Source organism: Microtus oregoni, unplaced genomic scaffold, assembly GCF_018167655.1.
Source record: "Microtus oregoni isolate MIOR12 unplaced genomic scaffold, Mior012 000087F_ref0000451, whole genome shotgun sequence".
Taxonomy (NCBI): Eukaryota; Metazoa; Chordata; class Mammalia; order Rodentia; family Cricetidae; genus Microtus; species Microtus oregoni.
Genome location: NW_024544554.1, coordinates 2,191,060 through 2,209,428, shown reverse-complemented (window position 1 = coordinate 2,209,428; position 18,369 = coordinate 2,191,060). Strand labels below are relative to the sequence as shown.

Genomic DNA, 18,369 nt, shown 5'->3' with positions numbered 1-18,369 from the left:
AGCACCCTCACACAGATATGCATACAGACTGAAACACCAATAAAATAAATAATAATAATTAAAAAAAAACAAAACAGAAAACACAGCTCAGCAGCCGGTCTCCTCATTACAGAAGCCCATGGGGAAGGCGCTGAGAACAGGTCGCCTGGTCCTGCTTGGTCACGGTACAGCCAGGGTTCTCAGAACCACCAAGAAAAAACTGGAGCCAAGGCTAGCTCACACACACCTGTAGTCCCAGCACCAAGAGACTGCGGCACGATTGCCGACTCAAGGCCATTCTGTACTACCTAGAGAAGGCCAATTTCAAACCCTTAGCCCTCCACCCTTGCGCCCAAGAACAAAAGGAAAGAGGCCATGCTCACCTTCTTCCTCGTCCGGCACTGCCAGCCACTGGATCAGGGCAAAGAGCAGCAGGATCACCAGGCAGGCCATGCCAATCCCCCGGAAGGTTGCAGCAGCCCCTTGAAAACAAGCAGAGCAGGCCTGGTGATCCCAGGAAACGCGACAAACCTTTACCGGCCTAACATTTGGAGGCAGAAGAAGCCCAGCTTCACTGAGTGGAGGAGTCAGTGGCCCATTAGCTCCCTGCAATGGGAGAGCACAGGGTGGCCTCAGGAGTCCCTGGTGCTTGTTCTGCTCAGGGAAGGCCTCTCTCTGAGTAACTCCCATCTCTGCACGGTACTCAGTGGGGTGCTGTTTTTGTACTTAGCAACCTGTTAACAAACAGCACCGCCAGTCACGTAAATAGAGCTGTAAATTCGCACAGCCCTGGGAGCCTTACACAGAAGACTGAGCACTCCAACCTGGACCAGAGTACTCTGGCTCTTGTCAGCTGACGGATAGGGATGCGGCAGACTGGCGGTGATGTCGTCTGTGTGCACCAGGGACGACTTAAGTGGCCACTGAATACTTCAAGGTTTTTGGGTCACGATGATGGGTTCTATTTCTTCTGTGTCACGAGCAGATGCCCGGTACCTAACAACTAAAAAGCCACTTGTGCTTGTTCCTTCATTTGGCTCTTCTGAGGCTACTGTAGCGTTCCACTAAAGCCGTCTGCCGGAAGAGTGTGTTATGAGCTGGCTTTAACCACCTTCCCAACCTAAGCATGGGCTTTACAATTATGACGACCGTGCGGTGTGAAAAGAGAGGATAGGGAGATTCAAGCTGAAGTTCGGCATGGCTGGAAAAAAAAAATAATAAAAGCCTACTTTCCTGAAAGGAACAAAAGAAAAACGATTCTTACCAAAGTAGTTGACTAACACGCCTCCAATCATAGCACCGCATCCTCTCCCCAGCCCCAGGTGAAGGCCTTGCAGGATGCCCTGCGCAGACGTCCTCAGCTCGGGGGGCACGGCAGCACTGAGGTACGAGATGCACGCCGCCCAGATGGCCGCATGTGTGACCCCTGCAGAAGAGGAGGAGTGGGTGTGAGCGTCTGCTCAGCATCCCTGCCATCACACTTTTTTTTTGCAATGGGAATGACTTCATAAACAAGGGACCTATTATAATATATGGATACACTATGCATATCTAAACACATATACATGCTTTATAATAAAACATGCATAACCAATGTATCATTTAAGCCATCTCAATTATAGTATTTTTATGCTTTGAGAATTTCATACAAGCGCTGTAGGAATTCCTACCACCAATACCCTTTAAGTCACCCGCCCACTTGGGCATGGCCTCTTATTCTATTTATGCTGATGTAAAGTGCGCATCCGCTCTCTTTTCTGGCTGCAGGATTCGATTGTTGTTCTCTGTTCCAGCAGAGGATATTGATCTGTGTGTCTACCCCTAAATAAATAACCCTCTATTGTACTCAATTCTGAGTGAGTGTGGGATTTCTTTTAAGCGTCCTTCTTCATTCAAGCATGTAATGCATGTTTGATGATCATTTTACCTGTTTTTAAACATACAGTTCAGTAGCATTATGTGTTCAGTAGCATCACGGTGTTGTATGTACATCACCGTTACCATCTCCTTAACTATTTTAAACAGCGCACCCGCTACCCCTCAGGCCATTCCATAGCAAGCACCATTCTTCTCATCCCTGCTGATGTGAAGATTCTGGGTCTCTTGAGTAGAGTCAGAACAGTATTTATGTGTCTGGCGCGTCTCACTTAGCATAACGTCACTGAGGTCTGCCCACGTTGTAGCTTGTGTTCGGTGGTTCACCACGCACCACACACAACCTCGGCTGCATGGCTAGAGAAATCATGCCAGGAGGAGCTAAAAACCTCCTTCTCTCCCTTTTCGGGTCCCAGGAGGCACTCCACAGGCTGCTGGGGAGAAAACATCAGTACCCAGCTGTGAACCCTATAATCTACAGTTCCAGTCTTCCAAGGAAGATGGGCCCACTTGCTCAGCCGTGGGACTACTATGAGGGTAACCAACTGCTCTTGGTTTGGATCTGGGGCCTGATGCACGGGGAACCTGGTGCTATACACATGGTCCAAAAAAACATGGTTGGGAAGATTCTAGATCCTAGGGGCAGTTGCACACGATTGTTAAGCTAAACTGTCACAGTGTCAAGCTGCCTCGATCAATATTACGCTTATACCCCGAAGAGAAACGCTACTATCGTCCTTTAACAGAGAAACTTCTTTCCAGTGAATGGCAGTGAAGGTCAACATGCTGAGAATGAGTGATAGACAGGAAGCCCTAAATGTGACGTGCATGCCACCGCTGCTAAGCCTCAGGGAGCACTGCAGAAGAGAGGGAGGGAGGATGCAGAGCCAAATGGCAGGGCGCAGGACAGCAGGATGCTGCCTTCTGGAGCTGGTGCAGCTGTGGCGATCGTGAGCTCACAGCTGCTCTGAGCACAGCGGTGCTGCCTAAGAAAGAGCCCCTCACAGTCGGGAATACACAAGGAAGGCTCAGGGGCCCTCCTGCCCACACCTGAGAGCTTGCTACTGATACGAGCCAGGCAGAGGGGAACCCTGCTGTAGTTAGGCACACGCACACACTGATGACCCCCCCCCCCCAACCCCGATGGCACACAGATGGGCCCTGAGTAAATTCAGTGTGTCACCAAACCAAACCCAAAGTCATGAACCTGGGAAAAAAGACTGACAGAGATGAGGTCTGGGGCAGGGGGTGACAGGATGGAAATGAGAGGGCACAGGGTAGAGAGAGCATAATCAGAATACGTCACACACGTAGGAAACTGTCCAAAACAAAAATTAATATGAAAAGAATCTGTCCTTTTAAAGGCCGAATACTAGTCCATTGCAATAGACCACATATTGTTCCTCTGCCGATGGTCTCTCTCTGAATTGTTTTCACCTCTTGGTTATTATGAATACTATTGTTTAAATGTTGATGTTTAAGTGTCTTCAAGTAGATTCGTGTACACTGGGATTTACACAGCAAGAAGTGGATTCTCCAGTTCAGGGGGTGCTTGTTGATTTTAACATTTAGAAGATCAGTGGTTTTCCATATCCTCCTCTCCCCCGCCCTCCAGAAATCTGAAGTTCACCAGCCTCTCTGCCTTCTAACCAGAACTTTTTAAAACATTTTTCTTCAAGTCCTAACCAGCACCCCACTGTGCTTACTTGCCTCTCTGGTCAGCACTATAGAATACCTTCTGGTGTTGATTGGCCATTTACGGATCTTTGGAGAAATATTGAGTCCTCTGCTCGGCTCTGTTGGGACACACACCATTCCTAGCCTCAGAAGAAAGAGCACAGGAGAGTTTTCTGTGGTCATACTCGGAAAAGGAAACCCAGCAGGGCTGCACTGTTTCCAATAAGCTAGCCATATCTCAGAAACAAATCTGTATTTACAGGAATACAAATATGCCCAGCGCCGAAACGGCAAATCTTAATTCACAGTGTGTGGCGTGCAATAAAAAGGTCACATGGGCTGGCCATGCTTAAGAAGGCCCAGAAAGGGATAAACTCTATTTTCATGTTAGATTGCATGTTTCATCATTAACTTAGAAACATTAAAATCATTTTCCTGTTTCTCATATATGCTTCGTTCATCATTTCAAGGAAGTAGATTTGGGGGTTGTTTGGTTGGTTGGTTGTTGGTTTGCTTTGTTTTTGGTGAATAGGTTAAATCCAGCCTTCGCACGCACAAGGCAAGCATTATCCCTGAGTTGAATCCTTGAACCCATCTAGATTAATTTTTAACTAGAAATATTGACTGACTAGTTATTGATAGTATACACACTTAATTCCCACAGATGTTTAAAAAAGTTATTTGCTTGCTCTGGTTAAACAACTGCAACGCTGTAGATACTATCAGTCTCTGCAGAATTAAATAATACCTAGTCAGAGTCTTAGGCATGAACGTTGACACAGTGGTATACAGTGGGAGTATTTTCCTTTATGCTATTAAAGATGGTGTTGGCTTCTTTTTCAGATGCCGATATTATTTTCATGAGTATCACTAGAATAAAATTCAGAAGTATATTGACAAAGAAAACTAATCAGATTCAATAGTAGAATGAAAATTGATTCATCTTTAAGAAGTGTTTCCCAATGATCCAAAACCGTATCAAATGGTTATAGGTTAACTTTATTGATGACTACGTCTAGGCCATCTGTTGCAGGGCTTAGGAGTAGAGATAGATAATAGGCCTGGACCGCAACATTAGATTACATTTTTGGTTATGATTTTAGATCATATACGAGTCTTGAATGATCCTATGTAGGAGGGCTTGGTTACAAGGGAAAATTTTTGACTAATAACCAACCCACTTCTCTTTCCCTGTCTCCAGCTCACATCTTTCCCTCTTCTCTTCCCTCTCTTTCTCGGCGTGCCCCACATCCCATCCCTTCCTCCTTCAAACGTGTGCTTTCTAAAATTCTGGTTTACAAGAAAACGAAGGCGTTTTCCAGCATATAATTCCAGACAGATGCTTAAATTACTTGTAGAATTTGTTGGCGGGTATTAACTAACAGGCGCTCCTAATCACCGAGCCTTTTCTCCACGAGGGTTACAGAGTTTAAAATCCCTAGAGGTTATATAACTGTGTCGTTAGATGAAGCGAACATAAAGAGATGTTTCTTCCCAAGAAGTGGCAGTGACCCGGGAGCCAGATGGCCTCTGCTGGAACACAGTGCTCTCCCTTCCTTGGCTATCTGTCCTGGAAATGTTCTGATGTCCTTTGACGGTAATTATCACCAGATGTTCGATAAGAATGCTGAGTGATGGTGAATGACACCCAAAGACCGGGCAGGCACACATCCGAGTCTAGGGTCCCGATCCTCCTAGCTTGACTGGGTTGGTTGGGATTAGCTTTGAGGCCTCATGGGATGGACATTTTCATACTATTTCCATTGCACCGACCTGGACGTAAGAATCCCCTTAGCAGCACGATTACGGCAGTTTTCTCGATAGGGGAATTACGCCGTTTTACGGAGCCTTCCAGTTATTCCTCCAAACCACAGGGAATATCTTTTTCCCCCAAATTTTCCAAAAAGAAAGCTAGACACAGAGAGAGTAGCCTTGTCAAGGTCAGAGGGACAACAGCGTGACGGAAGGGATCGGAAGCTAAGGCATCTGGGTGTGTAAATATTTTATGGTACGGCTTCACCCCAAGGCATCTGAGTGGGTAAAGGCTCCATGACATGGCCTCTCAGTAACTCGAGGACTGGCAGAAGTTAATCTCCTTTGGGAGGTTTTGCTGATAATACCAAACACGATCACAGATGCACCTTGTTAAGAAACGAGCATTATTGCCTTGGTCCCTCCCTAAGGAGCTGACCTAACACACATGCTCCAACGTTTTCTTACATCCAGGAAATTCTCATAATTATTGTAAAACATCTCGTTCAAAGTAGTTCTCTCTTGGCCCACAACAGGGCTCGGCTGCAATAAACGGAATGTACAAGAAGGAGCCAGGACCCCTTCCTAAGCAGACATTCGTGCAATGCTGCTTGACCTGGGGAAATCAAGTCAAGTGATGGCCGGGAGGAGTAGGAAGAGACAGAAACCTGGGAAGCATCACTGTTCTGTTTTCCCTGCCTCTGCCATCCGTGCACACTTGCTGAACAAGACAACCACTTCCTTAGCCCCTCCTCAGAAGATCGGCATGGCCGATCTTTCCCAGGAGGAGCCAAAGCATGGGTTCCACTTAGTCCAGCATGGCTTTCAGCTGTGGGCGCCGAAGAGCTTCTGAGAGCTCAATCTGGTGAACCTCAGTAGAAGAATGCTCTCTCTCCCTGGGCAAGCAACAGACGGTACCTGCAACGGTTAAGTTACCAGCTGGCATAACAAACAAGCCTCAGACTCCACGCTTTCTCACTCAGAATCCGACGGGCAGGAGACCGGAGGGTCAGCAGCTCTGCCTCACACCGGCATTCACGAACCCAGCTGCAGGCCACCCCCTTCAGTGCCCCATCGCCCCAGCTTCCAGCATCCGAGAAAACGGGGGTGAGTGCATGTGGGAAGTCTGGTGGACTGGGTGGAGAGGTAGTAGTTCGTTTTGTCCTGGCCAGACATAACTAACTGTGAGGCATACTGGAAAAGCCGTAGGCCTTTGAGGAGAAGAAAACAGAAGGTGACCAGCAAGCCTGCCAGAGTTAGAGCTACCACCATCAACAGACGTTCCGAAAAAGAATAAGAAGACAATGACAATAACAACAGGATGATGATGGTAAAGGAGGAAGAGGAAGGATGATGAAGAGGGGGAGAAGGATGAAGGAGGAAGGAGGAGGAGGGGGAGGAGAGGGAGGAGGAGGAGGAGAAAGAGGAGGAGGAAGGAGGAGGAGGAGGTAAGAGGGCACAGAGCTTACTAGCAGGGAACTGGATTGCAAAGCAAACAGCACTTCATGGTCTCCTCAGCTGACAGAAAGCTCATGAGTGAAACGCACTGGTGTCTCTCATCAGATGTCCCAGGGACAGCAAAGCATCGGCCAAGAAAGGGAAGCAACAGCATCTTGGGTCTCAGAGTTTCTCTGTCACTTACACATTTTTAAGAGAGAATGATGTTAGCTATGTATCTGGGTATTTAGAAAATACCAACCCCAGTACAGGATACAGAGGGCAGTAACATTGGTATCTTTCTACGTATACACGTCTGGAGAATTCGGTAGAGGCATGGACGAAGGAAGCAAAACTAGTGTTTGGAAACTAGTTGAGTCCTAAAGTACGTCACAGTCCACGTGGTTGAAAATATTTTAGAAAGAGGGACACGTGGGGCGCAACTGCTGGAGGAGAGGCCTCAGACCAGAAGCATCTCGGGTGAAGACAGACGGACAAGAGAGAGCACCTATGTTGAGGGAGACGTCTTAAAAGAACTTGTAGGAACTGTGAAACGGGGCCTTGACCCTCACATGCCAGCGCACTGATCGGTTTGTCTACCACGATTGTGCTTTGCTCAGTCTTCTTTTTATTTATTCCTTGTGTCTTTCACACCATGCCTCCAGATTCCACCCTTCCCCCCTCCAATAAAACAAAATAAAATTTAAGAGGAAAAAAAGAAGGGGGGGGGGGATCTCGTCATGGAAGCCACACCACGACACAGCGCGTCACATGGTGAAACCCTTTATCCACGCATTTTTACATGCAGGCCTTTAACCATTTCATGTGCTTCGGAGATTAAGCCAGGCAGAAATTTTCCAATATAGATAACAGATGAAGCCACGTCTAGATAAGGCCTGGATGTTAATCATTTTACAGGGCTCCTCTGTGTTCTTCTGGAACATAACAAGAGGAAACGGAGCTCGGGCTCAACTTGGCTACCACACTGTGTGAGACAGAGCGAGACCATAGAGGTCAGCTTGCGCCCCGTGACTGTGACAGACAAGCCACTTCTCAGCTGTCTCCTCTCTGCTCTACTGCATGGCTGGCCAAATCTGGTTCTCTGTGCCGGAACCAGGAACTCAAGTCATTTAAAAGGCTGTCCTAGGGGCTGGGACGGTGGTTCAGCAGTGAAGGACTTTGGCTGCTCTTTCACAGGACCTGTGATTGGCTCCCAACACCCATTGGGTGGCTGACAACCACCTGTCACTCCTGTTCCGGGGGGGGGGTGTGCCTGTTCCGGGGGAGGGGGGTGTGCGCCCTCTGCTAGACTCTGTGGGTACCCTCTGTTAGCCTTTGTGGGTTCCTACATACACATGGTGCATACAAACTCATGTAGACACATACATAAATAAAAATAAATCTTCAAAGGAAGCTCTTCAGACATAGCAGCCTGTCTGGTTCACTCTCCTTAAATACATGTTTCTTTGTTCATGCGTGTGGGTGTTTTTCCTAGATGTGTATCGTGCACCGTGTACATGCCTGCTGCCTGCGGAAGCCGAAGAAGGCAATTGCGTCCTCTAGGATTGGAGTTCCAGATGACTGGGTGCCCTCCCGGGTTAGGAAAATTAAACCTGGGTGCTGTGGAAGAGCAGACAGTGCTCCTGACTGCTGAGCTTCCACGAAAACAGAGAGACAGATACAGTTATTTGTTTACTTTATATGGTGGACAGGGCGCATGCTTGTGACAGCGTGGTGGTCAAGTGGGCAGCGGCAAGGATTCGTTGTCTCCATCCCTGTGGGTTCTGGGATGGAACTCACGGCAAGAAGACTCATTAATACCAAAAATAATGTTGACCACATTCACGGCTGAGTTTTCCTGTGATTCACTCTAGCTCTTGCCCACACAGGAGCGGAACATCCCAAATGTGATCTTGATGTTTGTCAGATGTTCGGGATCACAGCCCCGAGTGTCTAAATGCTTCTCGTGTAGGAGCAGAGGGGACAGAAAAAGCTGTAATCTCAGCAGCCTTCCTACTATCCCTCACAGCTGCTGGCACTCAGACCCACCCTTTAAGACGAACTGCAGACTCGCCAGGAGTGGAGAATCTTTAGATAGTGTTGCAAGTTGCCTGCTGAAAACGGTAACTGACCTTGCAGAAGGATGGGCTGCAAGAGAACACCACTACCACATGGGGGCAGAACCGAGTTCTTATAGTTCTGGCCAGCTCCACTGGCCATATCTTAACCCCCAAGAAAAGCCCGAAGAGCCCTTGCTAGGAGCTAGAAAGGAGAAAATCTGCTGGATGGCTGTTAGCATATTAGCCTGGGAAGGAAGCGGGGAGGGTGATCGGCAGCTCCAATAAGGAAACGGAGATAGATGTTCATGGACATTATCCATGACCATAAAGGGGAAGCAGGGGTGAATATGGACTCAGCACAGCACCTTTGCCCCCTCTTCCTGCTGCACTAGCGTTCACGGTATTTAGGGGACGAGGAGAGTTGGCAAAGGACTGAAGAGACAGACTTCACTTATATTTTTTTTAAGAAGCTGCTCTCGGCTCAGTAGGTAGAAGTGCTTGCCACAAAAGCCTGGGGACCAGGGTTTGAGTCCTGCAGCCCACAGCGGAAGGAGAAAAGTCAACTCCTGGGAGTTATACTCTAATTTCTCAACACACGCTGCCAGATAAGTTCACCACCACCACCCCCCCGTGTGTGTGTGTGTGTGTGTGTGTGTGTGTGTGTGTGTGTGTATGTATGTGTCTCATTCTCTCTCACAGGCACACACTCCATCTCTCTCATAGACACTCTCTCACACTCACATACATACACAAATGATTTTTTTTTTTAAAGAAGACTCTCCAGGCTCTCATGTGACCCTGGTTAAGAAGAAAAAAGCAAATGATGACGGTTCAATGTCCAGATAGCCAGTGATGAGAATTATCACCCAGCCTCAGCCTCCCCACAACCTGAGACTTTGATACCTATCAAGTCACACCCCCAGTAAAGGGTATGTTTCTTTTCCCTGCAGTGATGGGACTCAAACCTGAGGCTTTGTCCTGTAATCAGAATTCCACTACAATTATTTCCTGTCTTGACTACATCCCAAGCATAGTCTCCTTTAAGGTCAGAGACTATAAGCCACTTGGACAAGCCAGTACAGGCAGCAGAATCAAAGATGCCCAAAGAAACCCATTCAGTGATCTTATGTGGATCGGTTTCGTAGGGATAAGCCACTGCCTTCTGGGGACGGCACATTTCAAAGGCAAGGATGCTGTGCAGTCGGGACACCGGCACTCACTCTGCCTGGACTGGAGCTATGCCCTCCAGCCTAGAAAGAGAGGGCCTGGGGCAGCTAAGCTGCAGAATCCCCTGCTGGGCCGGGAGGCAATCCGATCTGTGCTGAGCTTCCATGGGCACAGAGGAGACTAAAATGAATCATGGGAAATGTAAACCCTGGCCGGGCCCCAGGAAGAATTCCCGTTGGATTCAGAGCATGCCTAGCTCCCGTATGGCACACCCAGCAGTGAATACCAGATGCAGGAAGTTTGTGATGGCGACTCCATCCAGCCCTGGGCACAGCATGGTGTTTGTGACCCTGAAGGTGCTGTGTGGCTTTTGCCATCTACTCTCTGGTCCACAGTGCTGCTTTGTAACAGGCAGCTGCTTTCTATAGGGCTACATGGTGGACCTTTGGATTCCAGCTCAGACCAGAGCTTAAAGAGGTTTCCAAGAAAATGTTTAGGCCTCTAGCCCCTACTTCTGCAACTAATTGCTCCTTCCACTGAGCTTCTCCCTGCCGAGTGCACACTTCTCTGTCCATCTCACACATCTGGCTTCCAGAACAGCTGTGAGACCGTACACCTGACCTCACTTGTAATCCCTGTCTCCGGCTCTCAGTTCACCTCCTGCATCTCTAAAAATCATTTAGAATTTAGAACAATAGAAGGATTTCTAAATGCACAGCAAAGAACGTTTGTTTTCCTCCCGGATGGAACTCTTCTGCTGTCCCTTCAACCACCTCACGAACCAATGTCTTTGTTGTTCTTTGTCTGTTTCGGTTTTTAGAGACACGATCTCATACTGTATTCCGAGCTGGCTTCAAACTCACAGCAATTCTCTTACTTCAACCTCTCAACTATTAGGATTACAGGTATGAACCAAAACAACCCAATCCACAAATGCTCTTTTTTTTTGCTCTTGAGTTTCTTATGCAAACTGTCCTTTTCTACCTCCAACTAAAGGGAAAAATAGTACATTAGTATATATGCAATATACATCTTTTTATCTCTTTATAGCAACATATATGTTTAGTAGGAACACTGATCTTTTTATGGAGGCTTCATCCCCTTATGTAGCAACAGACAACGATGCTATTATTAAACAAGACAAGAAGTGAACAGGCCCTCGGAGTGGGATATCCTTATCACTGAGACTCCCTGGCTCCTCATGTTTAGTGCTTTCTGGTTCTCAGGGGACGCGTGCTGAGACACACCCTTCATTGCCAAACCCTTCCAGGGTTCTCATTACTACAGACAATAGCTTACTTGGTGTCAAATACACACCCAATTTTGTATATATACATTTGAAAACACATTTTCTCCTATTAGTCACACATCATATCAGATCTGAGAAAAGCACCTTCAAAGTGTGTCTATTTTTATATTCTGTAATTACGCGACGATAAATGATATGTGCCCTTTGGTTGAGGATGTACTTTCTCATTGTGATGAGGGGCTACGGCAAATGGGCATGAGTTTTATATAGTCTACTTAGATGAGTAACTATGACTCTGAATCAAGATGGGACATTATCGTGGCTTAAGTTCACCCACATCCTCTGGGTGAGGAACCAGTACCATCTAACCAAGTTGATGGTACAGCGTTTTGTCCAGTGCTTAGGGGCGGAGGCTGTCACCAGCCACTCTACTCCAGAAACCTTGTCCTGATGACGGTACTCATGATGCCAATCACTAAATAAGTTCGCTGAGGTTTTAGAATCTAAAAGGGATCGTGTACACTAACACAGCAAGGAGCTTTGAACGCAGATCCATCTTTAAGTATTTTTAGTCCACATGCTGAGAACCTCCCAGGAAATCTTTCAGATTTATGCCTTGGCAGGAAACAGTGTCCTGGGGCCACAGGGAGAACTCAGGCTGGTGTGTCTGGGTAAAGATTCAGAGGGTTCATGGAAAACAGCAATGTGGTTCTCAAGCTTCTGCTACAAGTCACCAGATGCAATAAAAGTAACTAATAATAATAATAAAGGGATAAAATACTAGAGCCATATTGTCTCATATGTATAGTTAATCTAAAAAGAAAAGAACTCAGAAGAACCTGAGCCTTTGAAAGATACATCCTTTTCTATTTTAAAACCACCTCTGGAGGACTCTGCCTAACAGCACAGCAGACAGTTTATTCCAGAGTTCCCTTCTCTTTGTTTAAACACACGGGTGTGGAAAAAAAAAAAAAAACAACCCAGCTTTGTTTGGCTCAACACAAGAGGGCAGCCAGAGCAGCTGAAGAACCCGCACCAGCCCCAGGAGCTGTGGAGCCTCCCTTCCGGGATAGAGCCTGGTACAGAAGGTCAGGACCGGGGCGGTGCCGCTGGAGCCGCAAAGATAGTTCTCACGTCAGCCATCAGCTCACCTTGCAGAACTTCCATAGGGAGAACGGTCCAGGCGTTTTCCAGATAGGAAATATAAATATAGCGAGCCGTGTTGCAGGCCAGGCCAATGTACAAAACCCTGGAAGAGAAGAAAACACAACACGCGGGAACGTAAGTTGAGGCCCTGGTGGGAAACATGATCCTGAATATTACTTATGTTTCCACTCCCCAATCCATTCATGATTAAATGGGCATGTCCCAAACTTAGGCATGGGAAGGCTCATGGGCAAACTTAACCACCAGTGTAGGAAGGAGACTGCCCCGACCACATCTGCCCGCTGCCGTCCCCATATGCTTAAGGAAAAAGCCAGCGCTGGCCTTCCTGAAGCTTCGTTAGCGGGAGCACGGATGCTGTTTCAGAGTCTGGCGCCCAGCCAGCTGCAATGCCGGTGCTGGCTTCTCTCCAGGTGACTGTCGCATAAATACGCCTGGCACTGCAGCCGCTTCACGATGCTGGGTGGGGAGGTTGAGGTGGATGGGGGAAGTGTAAGACCTCAGCCTCATTTACAGACGCAGGTCCCCGGAGAGGTTCATGAGATTCACATCACCGGGGGCCAACCGCGAATGATGAACAACAAATCCGATGCTTTCCCAGTAGTTCAACTGATTCAGGCTCATCATGTTAGAGATTACATGCGATGTCATACTCTCACAAAACAGGGAAGTATACAGCAACCTTTAATATCACTGCCACCAAAGATGTAAGTATAAACCAAAATGAGTATAGAGCAGAGCGGTGAGACAAGCTTGGGTCCGGATGGTGGCTGCTTCTCAGCACATACAGGTGACAAGAAGCACTTCCTCTCCTTCCTCCTCTCATTTCTGATCATTTCCCTACCTTCAAGGCTTTTAATTTCTTTCCTTTGTTTATTTATTTATTTTTGTGTGGGGGGCGGAGAGAGGGAAGGGGTAAGGAGTGAGGGGGCGTATCCAAGGACCCTCAGAAGCCAGAAGAGGGTCCTGGACCTGGAGCTACAGGCTACTGTAAGCTGTTCAACGTGATTGCTAGGAACCAAACTCGAGTCCTCTAGTCAGGAAGCGATCTTAACCCCTGAGCATCTCTCCAGCCCCACTTTTCACGTTTTCTTAATCCAAGTGGAGGAACACCAAAAGGCGGAAGAAAACCCACGCGACAACCGGAACGGCTGTCCTCATCCTGCTCAGCTGTGTGTTTACGTTTTTCTAAACACGGTTCTCTGTTCTTTAACTTTGCTCTTGAGTCCCTGGCTGGAAGTGATCCTAAATCTGAACCAAAAGGATGGAGAAAAGACAAAGAAAAGGTGCAAAGGTAAAAAGATAGGAGGGGAAGGGACACACTACCGGGAGGAACTTAGAGGGTCCTCAAGGAAGGTCTCTTGACATAGAGGCCTGAGTCATCCAGTTCTATGGACAGTATAGGCTTCATACTTATGGGACTTGGTGAATAAAAGCACATATTTCAAACGTGCTTGCTAAAAAATTATTTTTACTGAACTTGCTACCAATCTACCAGCTTCTCTCTGGTTACAAAAGAAGACACAAAAAATTAGCTGCAAACCGCACTGCAGAAGCACAAAGCACATCACACAAGGCCTTTTGACTTCACGTTGAAGTTTGAAAGCGGCCCCAAGCATGGCCTCCACTGACCTAAGTGAGTCTAGGAGCAGCATTAGGGACCATGAAGTAGGTAGTTTAGGCTTTCTGAGCCACAGTCCACTGCCATTCATCTCCACTGTGGTGGCGTGGTAGCGGGCCCCAGAAGACACACGGGCGTTTCAGCGAGACTAGAATTCAATTTCACGGAATGTTATTCTTCCTGTTCATGTTTCAGCCATTTTCAGAAACGTAGAAATTATCCTTAGTTCACGGGATATACAAGAAGATGGGACGTAGGTTCAATTTGGCCCTCAGGCCACAGGCCTGGCCACTGACCTAGCTTAGCAATCGCTAACCTTGGCTATATCAAATTTGCTCTGATAATGCCGAAACACAGATGTCAAGATCCTTCTCAAGAAAGAGCACCCTGGCTACAACCCAGGTGTGGTGCTTTCGAAACCTCCAAGGCTGGTTCTGATGCCGAGTAGGGGCGGGAGGCGGGGAGAACCACAGACACGCTCATTAAGCCGTCCCCAGCAATATCTCCCATAAGCGTATCATAAACCAATTGATAAGCCACCTTCCTAACACCCATACTGCCTATCTTCATTCATGTTTTGGAGCCGTGAAAGTTTAATCTATCCAGGACACAGTCCAAAACTCTTGGCCTATGTCATGCAGCCCAGATCGAAGGGTATGTTATGCTGTAGCCTCCAGGTTCTGGCACAACACTATGTCCTCCAGCCCATATGCATATCAAAGGGACAACTGGTCTACCATCTCACAATGCCTAGGTCCTGATGTTGTCGCTCAGCTGTCTCATGCTAGCGCCATTCCCTTTTGCACATGGTCACAGCACCACGTGACTCTCTGCACAACACTTAGCTTAGTGGTAACCATCCATTATAGGCCAACCATAATGTCCATGGAAGACAAAGCCTCTGACATTATGATCACTCGATTTGATCCTTACTGCCTGATCTAATGGGTATTCAGTAAAACATTTATAAACTAGTAGGAATTCAAACACTAATTAATAAATATTTAATAAACACATTTTGAGCTTCATACTAGGAATCCAATGTCCAATGTGACAGAAAAATTCATAGTGCACACATTGTGTTTGTAAGTGTGTACCTATTTTTAGATAGCTGGTTATGGTATAGGAATAAGTGAAGAGTTTGCGAACTTCTTAGAAAGAGGAAGGGTGAAAAAGATGTCCATATTTGGTGATGTTTTTGACAATGTTCATGACTACGCTTGAAGATAAACATTGTCATTTCTGTGAACAATAGACAGTACAGTGCATATGCAGAGAGGCAAGGAGTGGCTTTGGGGGACATTCTGAAGCACGGTGCAATAAAAGCAAACATATGTGCCAGAGCAGATAATGAGGCTTTGCTCAACACTGGCCTGTCTCCCTAGAAGACAGGATGGTCAGCATGTAAGCTATAGAGCTCAACAAGCCCACGGCGTGCCCACTGCACAACTGCAGGGATAACCCAGGATGTCTGGAGGCCACCAAGCAGGTATCCTGGGCTACTGGCCCATCCATGGAGGACAGGGCATAAGAACCACACTGCATCGGAAGGGAGGGGGAAGGCAGAGCGATGGTCATTTTAGTTATGTGTGTTAGGCAACAGTAAGTCTGAGGTCTCTGCTGGACCACATGAAGCCATGCCGTGGGACGGTCGGATCCTCCTCTTAGATGAGTAAGAAGCAATGCGACAATACCAGCCACAGCTGCGAGATCACTGCAGTGCCAGTCCCTGGCCGCATTTGCAACTATTTATTGTCTATATCTCTCCAAGAAGAAAATAAAGAGTGTGAAAAATTGAATAGGACTGTCATTGATGGAATCCATCACTTCTGTTTTCTTGTTATATTTTCCAATAAGGCAAAATCCACGTGAATACACACACACACACACACACACACACACACACACACACACATATCTCATAAGTTTTTCCTGATAGGGTTGGGGTACCCACATGGTATAATCTATAATTATAATTATGCCACATGGTATAAGCCATAATCTCCAGAGCATAACTGGTATTGGACATCAATTCCTTAATTTGGAAAAGGCATCAAACGTTTAGTTGACGTCAGGCGACATTTAAAGAAATTAAAACAAGTTCATTATAATTCAAGCTGAAGAAAAATCGTGAACAAATCCAAAGTGATCTCAATGTCGTTCCTCCTACTTGAGGGCTTTGGCCAGATTTGACCAGAATGGGAACTATTAAAGGCACATTTGAAGAGACCACTTACAAAACGAATAGTCAACAACAGAAAAAAAAAAAGAGCCAGAAAATGAAGGGAAGGGAGAGCCCCAGAAAAAATGGCCTGGAAGAATTAGCTGAGCGAATTGGAGAAGCAGAGCAAAGAGGACACTCAGGCAGGTGGGTTCCCTTCTCTGGAAGAGAGGTGTAAGGCAGATGAGCGTGCAGTCAGTATAGTATTGTCAAGAGGTCTTCCTTGGCTTCCAGCTGGACTTGACCCTGGAGCTGCCTGGGACACCCAGCATCTGTTTAGGTCAGTTCATGCCCAAAGAACAGGAAGACGGGTTCTGATACCATCATTTGAGAGCTGCTTAAAAACCACACCTGAGCCGGGCGATGGTGGCGCACGCCTTTAATCCCAGCACTCAGGAGGCAGAGCCAGGCGGATCTCTGTGAGTTCGAGACCAGCCTGGTCTACAGGCTAGTTCCAGGATAGGCTCCAAAGCCACAGAGAAACCCTGTCTCGAAAAAAAAAAAAAAAAAAACAAAACACACACACACACACACACACCTGAGGCCCCTGGCTGGGCTTTTCAGTTATAAGATACCTCCCTTACCTCGTGTAAGTCTCTCCCGAGTAAGGCTTTCTGCCCCTCCACTTGAGAGTACCATGTGACACAAAGTCTTAGCGGCCTTGCGAGCCAGCAAGCTCTCCCTCACGACAGACAGCTAAGCCGAGGCTAGGTAATGATCTATTAGTGACTGGCGACCCTGGTGAAATGGAGCCAGACCTGCAGGACTGCTCCAGGACTGCTCCTGGCTCACACCTCAGAGCACTTGAATAGATTACACAATAGACGGTTATTATCTTAGAATTCTTAGGGCTTGGAGTTTAAGAAGAGAGGGTCAGCAGTGTTGGTTTCTTCAAACACCTTCCACCTTGACTTGTTGGTGGCTGTCTTGTCCTGTGTCACTGTGAAGCATGTCTTCTTTTTGTGCTCGTCTGAGACCTGATCATGTCTTGTAAGGACATCAGTAGCGATGGATTAGAACCCACTGGAATGGCCTCATGTTAGCTCACCACCCACTATAAAACCGCTCACTCCATATACAGTTCCTGAGGTCCTACAGGTTAGCGTCTCCGTGTAGGAATTTTCATAGCCCAGAAAAGAAATGCCTCCTCCTATGCCGGACATTGGCAACTGAAACATCAAGGGACTCCGGCCAGCTTGAGTGTGGCCAACATGGCTTTGGCAGGCCTTGCTCTTCCCCCATTCCCTCTGCCTTGCTGAAAACCATTAGCTTACATTCCGAAAGCTAGCCACCGAGGTTCATTCCTTTTTCATCCACTTCCTCCTCCTGAGGCTGACTACCAAGGGCCAGCTATCAAAGTATGGGAATTCAATAGTCAAAGGCCACCCTAATTGACCTGCTCAATTAAAATTAAACAGTTCATCCTGACACAGGATTTCTGTTTGAACATTTACAAACTGCCGTTTTCCTATGTGCCACATCTGTCCCCTCTATCCAGAGGCAGCCTTTTGTCCCTCCAGGACAACTACCTCTGTCTCCTCTTCCTCATTCCCTTCTCTGTCTCTCTTTCCCTCTATCTCATCTTTGTCTCTTATTCCCTGCCCTCTGTCCCTCTGGGGCCAATAAATATCCTTTGTGATGAGAAGCTGGCCTTGAGGGTCCTGAGGCTATACATTTCCTCTCAAACCATGCAGAAAAATTCCATGGGAGGGGGATGCCTGTCTTCCTCAAGAGTCCGTCACTGCAGACTAGCCACAGACAAAGGCCCAGTGCTGGTATCCCGGACTCTGCAGCAAGGCGGAGGCCGGGTCTGTGGAGGAGGACTCTTAGCACTTTGTACGACCCAATCCAGATGTGTTTGCTCATTTACTTTATCTGGGGGACTGGTGTTTATTTTTCCACCAATTGATACGAAATGAAAGGCTTCTATCAGTAGTTCTAATTAACGTTCTTGGCTAGTGTGGGGTATGGCCAGGCACGTGGGTGCATTCATGGCACGGGCATACTTGAAGAGGCCCTTCAGTGGGTCATACAGGCCTGTAAGGAGCAAGTGTAGGAGTTGGGGAGAGAGAAGTGAGAAGGGGAGGATGGGGAGAGCTTGGGGGAATGGGACAGTTGGGATGGAGGAAGGGTGGATATGGGAGCAGGGAAGTAGATATCTTAATTA

At 47.3% G+C, this 18,369-nt stretch overlaps 1 protein-coding gene across 3 annotated transcripts in view; it reads right to left on the bottom strand.

Annotated features, from left to right (window-relative positions):
* Nucleotides 1–18,369, bottom strand: part of LOC121442189 (major facilitator superfamily domain-containing protein 6) — a 65,422-nt gene that overhangs the window by 6,017 nt on the left and 41,036 nt on the right. For all 3 annotated transcript variants that reach the window (XM_041643631.1, XM_041643633.1, XM_041643632.1), the window contains exons 3-5: nt 12,348–12,445; nt 1,244–1,405; nt 363–461 (exon numbers count right to left, since the gene is read on the bottom strand). In XM_041643631.1, coding sequence (XP_041499565.1) covers nt 363–461; nt 1,244–1,405; nt 12,348–12,445 — 359 coding nt within the window. The remainder of the gene's footprint in view (nt 1–362; nt 462–1,243; nt 1,406–12,347; nt 12,446–18,369) is intronic.